This window comes from Oryctolagus cuniculus, chromosome 9 (assembly GCF_964237555.1).
Source record: "Oryctolagus cuniculus chromosome 9, mOryCun1.1, whole genome shotgun sequence".
Classification (NCBI taxonomy): domain Eukaryota; kingdom Metazoa; phylum Chordata; class Mammalia; order Lagomorpha; family Leporidae; genus Oryctolagus; species Oryctolagus cuniculus.
In genome coordinates, this window is record NC_091440.1 from 106,390,417 (window position 1) to 106,406,236 (window position 15,820).

The 15,820-nt window shown below is 48.2% G+C and overlaps 1 protein-coding gene across 9 annotated transcripts in view; it reads right to left on the minus strand.

Moving 5' to 3' along the window:
* TULP3 (TUB like protein 3) overlaps positions 1 to 15,820 on the minus strand; it is a 47,404-nt gene that overhangs the window by 3,733 nt on the left and 27,851 nt on the right. For 5 of the 9 annotated variants that reach the window (XM_008259668.4, XM_051850237.2, XM_008259669.4 and 2 more), the window contains exons 2-9: positions 14,291 to 14,342; positions 6,365 to 6,524; positions 5,581 to 5,757; positions 5,233 to 5,366; positions 4,630 to 4,827; positions 3,019 to 3,131; positions 2,275 to 2,389; positions 401 to 499 (exon numbers count right to left, since the gene is read on the minus strand). In XM_008259668.4, coding sequence (XP_008257890.2) covers positions 401 to 499; positions 2,275 to 2,389; positions 3,019 to 3,131; positions 4,630 to 4,827; positions 5,233 to 5,366; positions 5,581 to 5,757; positions 6,365 to 6,524; positions 14,291 to 14,342 — 1,048 coding nt within the window. Of the gene's footprint in view, positions 1 to 400; positions 500 to 2,274; positions 2,390 to 3,018; positions 3,132 to 4,629; positions 4,828 to 5,232; positions 5,367 to 5,580; positions 5,758 to 6,364; positions 6,562 to 14,290; positions 14,343 to 15,820 lie in introns of all 9 variants that reach the window. The other 4 variants (XM_070049365.1, XM_051850240.2, XM_070049366.1 and 1 more) reach the window with 2 other exon arrangements.

The window sequence follows — 15,820 nt, forward strand, 5'->3', positions numbered from 1 at the left end:
CTCCTGGTCTCCTGTGCGGGTACAGGGCTCAAGCACTTGGGCCATCCTCCACAGCAGAGAGCTGGCCTGGAAGAGGGGCAACCGAGACAGAATCCGGCGCCTTGACCGGGACTAGAACCCGGTGTGCCAGCGCTGCCTATTGAGCCCCGGCGCCGGCCTTTTTTTTAATTCTTATACATGAAGCAGCACTTGTTTTTTGCAGACAGAATGTTTTCAAGCCAACAACTTTGGCAGCGATTCTGCACCTGCACTCCTAAAGTTTCAGAGCTGGGCCTGTCTCCCAGGAGCCTCACTCCAGCGTGGGCTCTGGAAGATTCAGTGATTTGTCTGTGTTCATCTCTCCCATGTTATAGCATCATCCCTTAGAGTCCTCTGATGATTACATGAGTTCTGTTCTTACATTTCGTGGCTGAAACGGGATTCGTTCATGATTCATATTCATCCCTGGAATGATCACAGACATTTTCCTGGGACCTTTAAATCCGAGTACGTTTGTCTCCTGGAAGACAGGAAAACAAGGCAGAACTTGGAAACAGGTAGTAAAAGGAGACCCCGTTCTGTAGTAGCACGAGTCTTTGCTGGGTGTGTGGAATATGGACAATGCCAAGAGCCCCAGAAATGATTTCATTACTTTGCTGTAGTTAAACTAAGAGACACAGAACAGAACGCAGGAGCTTGACACTGTGCCTCGTTCTGAAGTGCGAGCACCTGCATTTGAAACCCATCCCACGGCTTGACGCTTTTCAAGATTCCACTTCAGTCTCAGGTGGAACTTGAGAGAACTGAGAACTACCCAACTTTGTCATTGTCAATAAGTATTTATTTCCCAATGAGGGCATGGGACACTATGCTACAGTAAGAATCACAGTTTAAATGGGGTCTGTACCAGCAGTTAAAAATTCAAATGCTAGGGGCCAGTGTTGTGGCTCAGTGGGTTATACTACCACTTGTGACACCGGCAGCCCACATTGGAGTCCTGGTGTGAGACCCAGATGCTCTGCTTCGAATCCAGCTCCCTGCTAATGCACCCAGGAAAGCAACAGAAGATGGCTCAAGTACTTGGGCCCCTACATGCATGTTTGAGACTAGGATGAAGTTTCTGGTTCCTGGCTTCAGCCTGTCCCAGACCTGGATGTTGTGGCTATTTGGGGCATGAACCAACAGATGGAAAAGATCTCTCGCAAATAAATAACACATTCCTTTAAAACATTCTAATTCAAGCCATGCAGTTTATATAAATATATACCAGCATATTAAATAGATATATGTGTGTCAGTACTCATATTTTACATATATGAAAGTTATCCAGGAAAATGCTTTATTCATACAAGTAATACATTAAGTCAAATAGTTCTCAGGCACTTTGAAAAAAAAAAAAAAAACTCCTAGGAATCAAATAATGAGATTAATTTCAAATTCAGGAAAGCGGGGACTCTGGGATGGCAATAACTGACTTGGGCCCATCCCTTTCGGCTTGGTTTTGCCCAACAGCTCTTCGAATGCTGGCTGTGCCCAGGTCCTGTGCTCGTGTGGATACAGCGGTGAGTGGTCTGCAGCGATTACTAACCGGCAGGGAGGGTTCGTGCTGACAAGGAACTGGGAGTGTGCTGTGTGGGTCACAGAAGCCACGGGGACACAGGGGAGTGTGGTCAGGAGAGACTTCTCAGATGATGTCAGCAGGAGCCGATTAACCGAGGGGAGGGCAGGGGGGTAGGGAAGGGTCTCAGGTGAGGAAAGATGGTGGACAAAGGAACTTCGGGGGTGGGGGGTGGCCCTCGTGGCTGGAACAAGAACGGGATGGGGTTGCCGGCAGGAGTCTGGAAGGAAAGCCTAATGTGTGAGGGCTTTCTTTATTCTGCACGTAATGGGCAGTCATTAAAAAGCTGTGAAACAGGAGAGCAGGAGCCCTGTTTTAGGGAGCTTTGTCTGACAGCAATATAGAGTGATCCACAGAGGTAAAAGACAGCAAGAGATCACTTTTAGTGTCTTGTAAACTCCGGCCAAGGGACAGGAGGGAAGGAAGGTCTGAACTAAGTGGCACTAGGAAAAGGGAAGAGCAGATACGACAAGAAATATTGCAAGAGTGAAAAACAACTGAAGCTGGTTATTTGTAAGTAAAACTTGGGTGTATGCAGAAAATGACGCCAGCAACAGAAAGGGGGAAGTCACAGAAATAGCAGGGCTCTCAGCCAAGCTTTGGTGACGTGCCGTGCACAGCGGCAGCAGGACCGGCAGGAGGCTAAGGGGACCGACCGGGATGGGAGCGGCACTTACGTAACAGACGGCCGCCAGCTCCTGCCGGGTGTGCACCTTCTCCACCAGACCCTGGGCCTTCACTGGGTTCACACCATGATCGTACACGGTAAACTTGGTCCCCATGAGGTTGGATCTGCAGTCGGGAGACAAAGCCCCCATGAGGATGACACACACACACACACACACACTCCAGCAGAGGTGAGAAACAGAACGTAAGCCTGAATGCTCATCACCGCTTTTCCAAAGAGCTTTCATGAAGACAAGGAAGGGACTTGGATCTGTCTTTACTTTTTTTTTTTTTTTTTGGACAGGCAGAGTGGACAGTGAGAGAGAGAGACAGAGAGAAAGGTCTTCCTTTGCCGTTGGTTCACCCTCCAATGGCCGCTGCGGCTGGCACACTGCGGCCGGCGCACCGCGCTGATCCGATGGCAGGAGCCAGGAGCCAGGTACTTTTCCTGGTCTCCCATGGGGTGCAGGGCCCAAGCACCCGGGCCATCCTCCACTGCACTCCCTGGCCACAGCAGAGAGCTGGCCTGGAAGAGGGGCAACCGGGACAGAATCCGGCGCCCCGACCGGGACTAGAACCCGGTGTGTCGGCGCCGCAAGGCGGAGGATTAGCCTAGTGAGCCACGGCGCCGGCCTTGTCTTTACTTTTCTTTAAGATGATCACATCAGTAAATGCTAACTGCAAACGGGACATGCACGGTTCTGAAGCTACAGAAGAAACCTCTGAGGAACGGGGCAGTTACACACGCTGCTCACCTGAGCTTGCCGATGTAACTTTCCCCTTCACGAGACAGATTTGTTGGGTCGGTGGAGATAAGGTAGTTGGATGTTTTGCTCTTTTTCCGCTTTCTACCTGCAAGAAGAAATATCTGGAAAAAAAAAGAGAAAATGTTCAAAAATGAACCCCACGCTGTCCTATTCATTCAGTAGATAATTACAGCAAGCGCCCAATGTGTGCCAAGCCATCTTTGGGTCTTTCTCCCAAACGCTTCTCGGAATTCACCATGAATTCTTTCCTGTGTACTTCTACATACACTAGCTTGCTTCTCCCTGTAATTAACTGCAACTTTAACCCCAAACTCCCAACAACTCTTCCAAAATCTTCATCCGATGCCATGAATGAGTCTTCCCAACATTAGGAGAGACCGGATCCTGAGGGCCTGCCCACTCTCCGCTGTGGCAGCTTTACCAGCCTCCTTGCTTTTGTATTTTGTTGCTGCTTTACACCCGTGACTGCAAGGGAATGAACGCTCTCACGCTGACACACCCGTCCTGAACTTTGCTAGACCCGGGACGGTGGCAGCAGGAGCTCAGCAGGAGCTGAGCGGGCGCATCTGGGCTCCGAGAGCAATGGGTTTGATTCTCACGCCACCCACTCAATGATTTGTAACTCCTAAATTACTCCCAAGCGCCAGCTGCCTCATCCACACGGCAAAGACAAGAAATCCTGCCCAACGAGCTTGTTTCAAGGATTCCGGTGATAATACATAAACACCTTCAGGGCAGGCTGATACGCTGCACAACACCTGTCATCATCTCACTTCGAGGCTCTTAAAACCATCTACACAGATATAAAACACGTTGTTTATTAGCAAATATTAAATTGCCTCAGACTTGTAATTTCCAGGGTGAGAAAACAAGAAGACTTTTAACTTGCATGTCTTTCTACATTTCCAGTTCTTCCTGTTCTCTAAAACCTTCTCCTTCTACAACATCATGTTTTACCATAACAAAAAGAAAAAAAGAAGAAGGAAAAAACCAGTAACTAGCAAAAACTAATGGGAGGGAGATAAAAATAATTTGATGAAAATAGTCTTGGGGGCCGGCGCTGTGGCATATGGGCGCCAGTTTGAGTCCTAGTTGCTCCACTTCCAATCCAGCTCTCTGCTATGGCCTGGGAAAGCACTGGAGGATGGCCCAAGTCCTTGGGCCCCTGCACCCGCGTGGGAGACCTGGAAGAAGCTCCTGGCTCCTGGCTCCTGGCTTTGGAGCTGCGCAGCTCCGGCTGTTGCAGCCAACTGGGGAGTGAACCAGCAGATGGAAGACCTCTCTCTCTCTCTCTCTCTCTGCCTTTCCTCTCTATGTAACTCTGACTTTCAAATAAATAAATATAAGTATTATTTGATATCCCTAAATGATGGATAAAACCTTTTTGGGGGGCTGGGGGTGTAGACGGTAGATCTTGCCTGTTAGACTAGGAGCTCGTTGAAGATGACGAGAGCACAGCATCTGGGGAGGAGGAAATACAAGCTACTTCCGACTGGCCTGGTCCAACGCCAGCGTTACTTCCATCGCAAGGCCCACCAGCAATCTCTTCCCCTGCATTCTTCTCCCCTCTCAAGTCGTCTTAGCAATCGATTTGCGTACCTTCTGATTTTCGTCTTTTTCCAAGAACATGTAGTAGGTGGGGAAGAGACCCTGGTCCATTCCTCGCTTGTACCTCGTTATCCGACACTTCACTGTGACGCCCCGCGGGGCAGGACTGTACGCGAAGTCCTCCAGGTTCTCCACCTCTCCCAGCTGGTTGTCCGGCCGCGGGGCGGTGGTTCCGGTGGCCCCTGTGTCCTGAAAGGACGGGCACCCATGAGCAAAGGGAGGCCAGGCCGGGCCGGGGGACCTCACAGCTGCGGTGGCCAACACCGAATGGCCAAAAACACCGACTGGTTTGCTCCATGTCTTCACGCTTCTCACAAAATGAGAAGAAATTCTAAAAAGCTCAACAAAGACCGGGCCGTTGGGAGTAATGAAGGAGCTAAGTAAGAAGAAAGGAACACAGCCTCGGAAGAACTGACCTGAGACAGGATTAGGTCACACACTTGAAGTCTACATTTGAGCTTAAATGTTTTTGAAGTTATGGATTACTGAAGTGGTGAGCTACTCAATTACCCTATTTAGCAGTGGCATTAAAACAGTGAAGATACATCTGGGAGCCAGATTAGTTCCAAAGAAGGAAGTCTCAGAACTACATACTGTGGTCGATTTCTGGCTAGATGCAGAATTGGGTCTTCCTGTTTCTGAATGTGGGGAATGGGAACTTAATTTTTTCCCATCTTCTTCCTCACCATCCGTCTCTTCCTCATCAAAGTTCAAACTGCTCGAGATGCCTGGCAGGAGAAAGCAGGCAGGAAAAAAAAGTCACTAATGGTCGATATTTGTTGGAAAAAGGAAACCGTTGGGAGGGCCGCAGGTGGCAGCCCAAGTGTTTGGGCCTCTGCCACCCATTTGGGAGACCCGGATGAAGGCCCTGGCTCCTGGCTTCAGCCTAGCCCAGCCCTGACCGCTGCGGGCATTTGAGCAGTGATCATCACCAGTCCTCACCATGTTTTTGGAGAATCTCCTGAAGACCGGGCTTGGAAACGGTATCCACAGTGCCCTCCCCTCCAGCACTGTTCTCAGTCTCGTCTTCCGTGGTGGCAGAGCCTACAGAGAGAACATGAACTTTGGTTTCCCGATCTTGAGCGTCTGGCTTCAGGGAGGCAGCTGGACCGTCAATGCCTAAGAGCGAGAAGGAAAGAGAAGCAGCAAGGATTACCCACTAGTGAGCTGCAGGGTTTCAGCGTGCGTGCCCAGAACTCACTTCTACCTTAAAACCTGCAAGTGCATTTGTTAAGAGAGCAGCCCAGCACTGGTGTGCGCTTTATTAACAAGCACGCTCTGGGAGTGAAGGAACCTGGACCTGATGCTTTCTGGGCCCACAGCTCCGGGGGCTGTTAGAGGCGGTGAATGCCCTGCCTTCTCCCCGTTTCACAGGATCCTCAGAGCCGTCTGCTGGGAGCAGGGAGGCGCCCTACTCCTTCATCACAGTTCATTAACCTCTGCCACCACGTGACAATCAAGCTGCAAGCTGCTCCAGTACGCCTTTCTAGACTAGCTCATTTGGCATCTGAAAACAACTATTCTAGGATGGACGTGAACTTTTAAAACATCTTCCGCTGACCAGACCACGGCTTTTATTTTCTACTCAAGGACCCACAATGCAATTATACAGAGGAAGGTGCCGAGGAACAATGCTAACGCGGTTCCTCCTGAGAACCCTCTCACCTTCTCCTGTGGTTTACGAAAACTGCACCCCAGCAGGAAGTGACGCTGCCTCAATACACACCGTGCAGGATGACATCGCTGTGAAGGGTACAAGGTTCCACCAAAGGAGTTTGGTCCTCACTACCCCTCGGCTTGGACCAACGCAGCCTGGCTTCTGGGTTTGGCTGCACCATGAGTGGCTCAAGGCGCTTTTTTCTCTGCTTCTTCTCCAGCAGCGCTCTCTAGAAAACAACGTGATGAGACAGCCAGGAGACCCGGCTGCGTTGAATATGCAGTGTTTGTTTCTCACTGATCCTCCCAAGAACTCATACACATGAGCTTCTCTTACTTCAGAGGTGGAAAAGCTGAGGCACAGAGAACAAGGCTCATTCATTTAATCTGGAAAGCTCTGCTTAAAACCACACAATGCAATTTCTAGCCGAGCCGAGGTCACGAGTCGCGTCTACTGAAGAGCTATACAGCAATCACCCTGCTATGACCACAGCAGGAGCGCAGGTTCCAAACATAAACACAAACGCGGAGGAGCACCACCAGGCTGACTCCTCTGGCTGGCAGAAGGTGGATGGCGTGTTTTTCCAGTTTTCTGGTTTTCCAAATTTTCTTAGTTTTATAATCAGTAGAAAAAATGTATTAGCCTCTAAACCTCAGATTACTTTCAGGTTTTGATCAGCCAAAGAGCAGTAAGTTTTGCTTTCCTGTTCATCTTACGTAATTACAAATCAGAAGTGGGCAGGTTCGGATGCTCATGTCCCGTATCAGAGAGCCTGGGTTGGATCTCCACCTCCAGCTCCTGATTCCAGCTCCCTGCTAATTCGGACCTGGGGATGGCTCAAGTGACTGGGTTCCTGCCACCCACATGAAAGACCCGGCTGAGTCCCCAGTACTCCTGGCTTCAGCCCCACCAAGACATTCTGGGCTTTTGGGGAGATAACCAGTGACGGGAGCCCTCCCTTCTTCCTCTCCCTTCTCGGTTCCTCACCACCAAATAAATGAAAAGGGCACAAGAGACGGCGACGAGGATGATGATGATGAAGTCAACCCGACGGAGAGGAAGGTACTAGCCCATACACCAGTTTTAAACTTTGGCAAATAAGAACTAATAACACAGATAAGTTATTATAGATCTGAGATATCTCAGAATAGGCAAAATGTCGGGCCCCAAGCTAAAAATTAGAGCTATGACTAGAAACCAAAAGCTACGGCCTAATCCACTTTATTAACATATGTAAAGAAAAAGTGTTTTACAGAAAAGGAGTGATCTGCTCATGGTCTAGAAAAGGGAGGCCACGGCACCGCGGCTCACTAGGCTAATCCTCTGCCTCTGGTGCCGGCACCCCGGGTTCTAGTCCTGGTTGGGGCGTCGGATTCTGTCCCGGTTGCTCCTCTTCCAGTCCAGCTCTCTGCTGTGGCCCGGGAAGGTAGTGGAGGATGGCCCAAGTCCTTGGGCCCTGCACCCCATGGGAGACCAGGAGAAGCACCTGGCTCCTGCCTTCGGATCAGCGAAGTGCGCCAGCCGCAGCACACCAGCTGCAGCGGCCATTGAGGGGGTGAACTAACGGAAAAAGGAAGACCTTTCTCTCTGTCTGTCTCTCTCATTGTCCACTCTGCCTGTCAAAAAAAAAAAAAAAAAAAAAAAGGGAGGCCAAAGAGAATTTGCTGGAGTGGATGAGTCCAAGGAAAAGAAACACTGAACATGGCAGACGAGAATACTGGATTCACTAGGAGAGCTAGCTTCCTTTATGCACGGGGAACTACATGAAGCTTCTTCATGACTCTGATGAAGAAACTTAATTCCTTGCTCATTAGTCAGCCTTATAATTTTCAACTTAACTGTTTAGGTGTCAAGAACAATAGCAATGGGGGCCAGTGCTGTGGTGCAGCGGGTTAATGCCCTGGCTTGAAGTGCCGGCATCCCATATGGGTGCCAGTTTGAGACCCAGCTGCTCCACTTAAGATCAAGCTCTCTGCTATGGCCTGGGAAAGCAGAAGATGGCCCAACCGGCGCTGTGGCGCACTAGGTTAATCCTCCACCTGTGGCGCCAGCATCCCATATGGGTGCAGGTTCTAGTCCTGGTTGCTTCTCTTCCAGGCCAGCTCTCTGGTGTGCCCTGGGAAAGCAGTGGAGGATGGCCCAAGTGCTTGGGCCCCTGCACGTGCATGAGAGACCAGGAGGAGGCATCTGGCTCCAGATTGGCGCAGCTCCACCCGTTGCAGCCACTTGAGGAGTGAACCAATTGAAGGAAGACCTCTCTCTCTCTGTGTCTCTCTCTGTCTCTCTCTCTCTCTCTGTCTGTGACTCTGCCTGTCAAATAAATAAATCTTTAAAAAAAAAAAAAAGGAAGAAGATAGCCCAAGTCCTTGGGCCCCTGCACCCGCATGGGAGACCCGGAAGAAGCTCCTGGATCCTGGCTTCGGATCAACAAGCTCTGGCTCTGCAACCAATTGGGGAGTGAATCATCAGATGGAAGACCTCTCTCTCTCTCTCTCTCCCTCTCCCTCTCCTCTCTCTGTGACCCTCTTTCAAATAAATAAATAAATCATTAAAAAAAAGGAAGAAGGGTAAATAGAGAGAGATGAGGGCAACCACACCCACGGAGACTCTGCCACCACGTGGCATAAACGTTCTGTGTCCTATACATCCATGACTAAGCAGTATCATGGCAGGACTCTGGAAAAATCTTTGTATTTTGTAGCCAGCTAAACTATCCACATACCCTGAAAATAAGAGTATCCAAGTGAAACCAGTAAAATTGGAAGGAAAGTATACTCAATGGGAAAGTATTTCAAGAAATGGTGTTGGGACAACTGGGTATCCACATGCAAAGGAATGAAGCTTTTACCCTCGTCTCATACCAAACACAGAAATAAACTAAAAATGGAACAGAGAACGTTTAAGAACTAAAACTACAAAACTTAGAAGAAACCAAAAGGAGCACGTCTTTTTGTAACCTTGGGTTAAGCAATGTTTTGTAAGGAACACATCAGGAGTGCAAATGACCAAAGGAAAAAACCAGATACTTAAAATTCTTATGCTGAAAATAATACCACTGAGAAAATAAAAAGTCCACAGAAAGGGAGAAAATATCCACAAATTATATTTGACAAGGAACTTGGATCCAGAATATGTAAAGTATACTCAGAACTTAACAAAAACACAATTCCAAAAATGGACAAAAGATTTGGATACACAAATCCTCAAAAGAGGATATATTAATGTCTACTAACCACAAAAAGAACTCAACATCATTAGTGATCAGGGAAATGCAAATCACAACTACAACAGGATACCACTCTCATACCCACTACAATGGGTATAAATCAAAGACAGACAAAACAAGGGTTAGAGCAGATGTGGAGAAACTGGAAACCAAACATTGGTGGTAGGAATGGAAAATGGTGCAGCCTTTTGGAAAACAGTCTGGTAGTTTCTTAAAATGTTAAACAGATTTCTCACATAACCTACTCCTAGGTGTATACCCAAGAGAAATGAGAACTTGTAGACAGATAGGCAGGGTAGCCTTATTTATAGTAACCACAAGTGGAAACAAATCAAATGTCCATCAACTGATAAATGGAATGCTATTTGACAATGAAAAGGAAAGAAGTTCAGACATAATTTACAGCAAGGATGAATCTTACGCTAACTCAAAGAAGCCTGACACAAAAGACCACATATTGTATGGTTCTATTTATATAAGATCCAAAAATTATCTGTGTTCTTTCCTTGGGTATATATTTATAATATGTGAATTATAGTTCAATAAAGCTGTTTAAAAGCCTATACAGGACAAAAATACCTCTGTGTAAACTATCTGAAAATGAAGGACATTTTAAAACAACTTTACATATCTATTTGGGAAGTAGGGAGAACAGATAAAGAGCTCCTATCCACTGGTTCATTCCCCAAATGCCTGCAACAGCCAGGGCTGGGCTGGGGCTGGGCTGGTGCTGAAGCCAGGAGCCAGGAACTCAACCTAGATCTCCCTCGTGGATGGCAGAGACTCACTTACTTAAGCCATCACTGCTGCCCTCCCCGGGTCTGCATTAGTAGGAAACTGGAGTCAAGAGCCAGATACAGGAATTAAACCAAGCTACCCTGATAGGGCATGTGGGCAAATTAACCACTAAGCTCCCCAAATGCAGGATTTTTAAACATTAAGTTCTAAGATTATAATATCAGGAAATCATGACGATGTGAGATAAGCTTTGATCTCATCAACAGTCCTGTAACCTGGATGATGTTAGAACAAGTTAAGAGAAGGCAAGTGGTTTGTATGGAAATAAGGGAAAGTGGAAGCAAAGAGCAAGCTTCACCCCGTGTCTCTAGGGCCACCCTGGGCAAGCACAGTGACCTGGCTGGACAGTCATATCTCATTCCTTTGGTAGGTATATCCCTTCAGTAGAGGTAAACTAATTACGCCATCAAACAACATGTTCACTCTGAAGATCATTTTTCCAACTCTACTTGCTCTGGTTTCGAGCGTACCAGGCTGCTTTCTGGCGGCAAACTTCGCCTAGACTTTTCTGTTGGGAACATGATGACCGTCTGATTCTGGTGTACTGTTCACAGGAAACTAATTCTCTCACTTAGAGTCATCACTTGGGAGCCTGACTAGCAAGAACCAGTTGTCCTGAGACTGGTCGTCCTACGATGCTCACTACCAGTGGCTTTCAACCAAGAGACTGCTGTCACAGCAGAATTCCTGAGCTCGACCTAGGAACAGCAGGCGTCCGTTTCTCCAGCCTCTCTCAGCTGCCCGAGCGCATCACTGTCACCGAGGGCAGTGCCCGTGACCCTCAGGCAGGCAGTCTGGCACGCTCTGCACGGCGAGGCTCCAGAATGAGCTGCAGTCTAGCCTATGCTCGAAGATCCTTTCTGACATCCTACTGTTTGATGCAGTCTCATCAAAGGAACGGGGGCCCCTGGGGTTTAAGGACTTTACCTAAAATCACACAGCTGACCAGTGGCAGAGCTGAAACTCGCAGCGTGGTGTTCTCCACGCATCACGTGGTGCAGTCTTTGTTGACTGGCACCATTCGAATGCCCAGCCTGCACGTGGTGGAACCTCCCCTCTCGTCTGCTGGGTACCTCCTTCTGATGATCAGGCAGCACTCAGGGCCCTGACAGTGTTCTCACACACCAACAGTTATACAACAGCCCAGAGAGAATTTTCTTTTGAAGTTTTAAAAATTCCTATAAAATATTATGTCTCACTATCTCTGCAGGATACATTAGAAGTCAGTGACAGCCCCTGGCAAAGAACTGAGCCTATAAAGGCAGACAGATCTTTTATCAAACATCTCTTTTGCATTACTGGAATTGTTACCATATGCTTTTATTACCTATATAAAATCACATTTAAAAAATTTTTATTTGAAAGGCAGGGTTACAGAGAGAGAGGGAAAGACAAGGAGAAAGACCTTCCATCCACTAGTTCACTCCCCAAATGGCTGCCATCAGCCAGGGCTGGGCCAGGCTAAAACCAGGAGCCAGGAACTTCTTCCAGGTCTCCCACATGGGTGCAAGGGCCCAAGCACTTGGACCATCTTCCCCTGCTTTTCCCAGGCCATCAGCAGGGAGCTGGATCGGAAGTGAAACAGCCGAGACTCGAATTGGTGCCCATAAGGGATGCCAGTGCTGCAGGCAGTGGCTTAACCCACCATGCCACAATACTGACCCCCAAAATCACAATTTAAAGAGATTTGTCTGGGGGCTGGTACTGTGCAGCAGGTTAAGCCACTGCTTGCAACACGGGCTTCCTACATTGGAGTGCCGGTCTGAGCCCAGAAGACAAAGGGCTTAAGACAATTACTCTGACCTTTGTTGAGGAGGGTAAGTATTCATGTCTTTATGTATCAGAATCACTGCCACAGCTACAACAAATAGTTTCTTTCCTAGGTTTAGATGATTCCACCTTTAAGGTCATTTATTAGGCTAGAATTCCCATTCTTAATTCTACCAACAATGTAAAAATGACAAAACTTCAGAGATACTTTTGGTCACACATGGAATCTTAGACATCTTGGTTGTCAGTGATCCTACCTAAGTAGCCTATGGCTACAGAATGTCCTCAATTAGAAAGCATTCATAAAGGGGCGGTCATTTGACACACTAGTTAAGACACCCCTTGGGAAATTCACATCCCAAATGAAGAGTACCTGAGTCCACATCCCAGCTCCATTCCCAATCCCAGCTTTCTGCTAATGTGCACCCTGGGAGGCAACACATGATGGCCCAAGTGCTGAGTCCCTTCTCCCATATGGGAGACCCAGACTGAAAGAGTTCCAGAGAGAGGGGGGAAAACAGAGAGAGAGAGAGAGAGCGAGCTTCCATCCACTGGTCCACTTCCCAAATGGTCATAATGGCTGGGGCTGGGCCAGGCTGAAGCCAGGAGCCTGGAGCTTCTTCCAGGCTCCCACATAAGTGCAGGGGCCCAAACACTTGGGCCATCTTCTGCTGCTTTTTCCAGGCATATTAGCAGGGACGTGGAGCGGCTAGGACTCATGTGGGATGCAGATGCTGCAGGCCACGGCTTTACCCACTATGCCACCTTCCCTAAAATACTTTTTTTCATGATCTTTTAAAATAATCTTTGTAGGGGCCGGTGCCCTGGCTCACTTGCCTAATCCTCCGTCTGCAGCACCGGCATCCCATACGGGCACCGGGTTCTAGTCCTGGTGCTCCTCTTCCAGTCCAGCTCTCTGCTGTGGCTCAGGAGGGCAGAGGAGGCTAGCCCAAGTGCTTGGGCCCCTGCACCCGCATGGGAGACAAGGAAGAAGCACCTGGCTCCTGGCTTCAGGCCAGCACAGAACCAGCCATAGCGGCCATTTTGGGAGTGAACCAACGGAGGGAAGACCTCTCTACCTCTCACTGTCTATAACTCTACCTGTCAAAATAAATAATAATAATCTTTGTATGCATGGACTTCAAAAAAATTTTTGTACCAAATAAACTTATCTTTTAATTACATTTTCTACAAATGGTTTGAAGCACCTGTGTATGAAAGCAATGGAAGTTGGATATCGGTTCCAAGCTGCCCAATCATCATCACAGCGTGTACACACAAGGCTGTTCATTCATTCCTTCCTCCGTTCAAACATTTATTTTTTTTAAAGATGTACTTAGTTGAAAGGGAGAGTGACAGATGGAGAGACCTATAGTCTACTTGTTCACTCCCCAAATGCCCACAACAGCCAGGGCTGGGCCAGGCCACAGTCAGGAGCCAGGGACTCCATCCAGGTCTTCCAGATGGGTGGCAGGATCCCAAGTACTTGGGCCGTCACCTGCTGCTTCCCAAGCACATTAGCTGGAAGTTAGATTGGAAGCATGGACTCAGACCAAGCACTGTGAACAATGTGGGCTGCAGGGGTCCCAAGGGGTGGCTGCACCCACGGAGCCACAATGCCCACCCCCATTCAAATATTTAATGAAGGATTACTACATGCCCAGTACCAGGAGCTTCTGATGTAATGGCCAGCAAAAACATACTTGGTTCATGTTCTTATGGGGCTTAGTCTACTGGAAGAAATAAATATGTTACTGTAAAAAAAAATTTTTTTTAATAAATAAATGTGTGACTAAATCCTAGGAGCAGCACTGAGAAGAAATTCATTCTGCAGGCAATGAAGTTTCTAAGCAGCAAGTTCAGATTTGCATTTTAGGATAACAGAAAAATCTTGTAGTTAAATAAAACTACAATGTAGGGAAGTACTTAAAGAAGCAGAACCAAGTCACTACATAGAAATACAATGCTAACATTCTTCTAATACTTAGCCAAGCCAAGGCCAGTTTCATTGCTGGCAACCTCAGAGCATTTTAGTCTTGCCAGGACCCAGAGCCTTGGTTCAGCAACGACTAACTCCTGACAATGCTTCCTGAGTGACCATCAGTCTTTTCCTTTCCAAGCCACTGCCCAGATTTGAGAGCAAAGACCCTTGGCACAGCAGCTGATGTTGCTGTCCACCTACCTCTCAAGAGGAGACTCACCTGATTGTCCAGTTTCAGCTGTCGAAGCCGCATAGTCTCGTCTTCAAAGGCACTGTTTAAAGACAAGAGAAAACAACAAAGTCGGTAAAGAGAAAGTCCCTTCAAGACCACGTCTGTTTCCTCCTTTCACATGTGCACTGCCTTGGGCTGTTCGTGACCCATCAGCCGAGCCTCAGACAAAGTCTCAGTTCTGGAGGCTGCCCCACGGACTGCGGCAGGACCTGCCACCCCTCACACCACACTCTCTCCACACGGGCCCCTCAGGGTCTGAAATAGCCGAGCTAAGAAAAGGCCAAGGAGCAGGGACTCCATATGCGTCAGGGTTTCCACTTGCTTTGTATCACAGACCAAGTCCTCGTTATGTTCCTACTGCAGAGTGAAGAATCCCATGTGCATCTATTCCTCAAGACAACCCTATGTGTTAGGAACCATTACTTTCATACTTTGAACACAAAGAAATTGAGACTTGGAGAGTTGTGTGTAAAGACCAGAGGGGCTGGTGCTGTGGCGTAGCAGGCTAAGCCTCTGCCTGTGGTACCAGCATCCCATATGGGTGCCTGTTCATGTCCTGGCTGCTCCTCTTCCGATCCAGCTCTCTGCTTATGGCCTGTGGAGGATGGCCCAACTGGTTGGGCCCCTGCATCTATGGGGGAGGCCTGGAAGAAACTCCTGGCTCCAGATCGGCCCAGCTCTGGCTGTTGAGGCCATCTGGGGAGTGAACCAGCAGATGGAAGATCTTTTTCTCTGTCTCTCCCTTGTCTGTAGCTCTGCCTCTCTAATAAAAAAAAAGTCTTTTAAAAAGACTGAATAAAAGAAATGGACCCTAAACTCTCAGGGAAGACATACTTCTGGCCTTGACTTTGTGGTGCCTACGTTTCTCCCAGGTATGTTCCTAAGGTTTCTACATTTTCTATCTGCATGCACATATTTATTATTATATTACCGATATTACTGCTCTCCCTCTAGGGTACACCTAAACATCAAATGTAATTTGCTCCTTTTCTGAGTTAGGTCTAGGTGAGGGAAAGTTAAGACTGTGTAGAGCATCTTACTGACATCCTTAATATCTGCGCAAGTTGGGGCCGGCGCTGTGGCATACCAGGTGGAGCCGCCGCCTACAGGGCCAGCATCCCATATGGATGCTGGTTCAAGACCCGGCTGCTCCGCTTCTGATTCAGCTCTCTGCTATGGCCTGGGAAAGCAGTGGGAGATGGCCCAAGTCTTTGGGCCCCTGTAACCACGTGGGAGACCCAGAAGAAGCTCCTGGCTTCTGGCTTTGGATCAGCACAGCTCCAGCCATTGTGGCCAGTTGGGGAGTGAACCAGTGGATGGAGAACCAACCTCCTTTCCTCCCTCCCTCCTTCCCTCTCTCTCTCTCTCTCCTTCTCTGTAACTCTTTCAAATAAATAAATATAAAAAAAATCTGGGCAAGTCGCCAAACTTGCTTTTCTAGTTTGCCATGAAGAACACTTACAATGCCCCTCACCAAAGAAGGCCATGGGATCAACTGACAAGATTCAGCATTGCTGG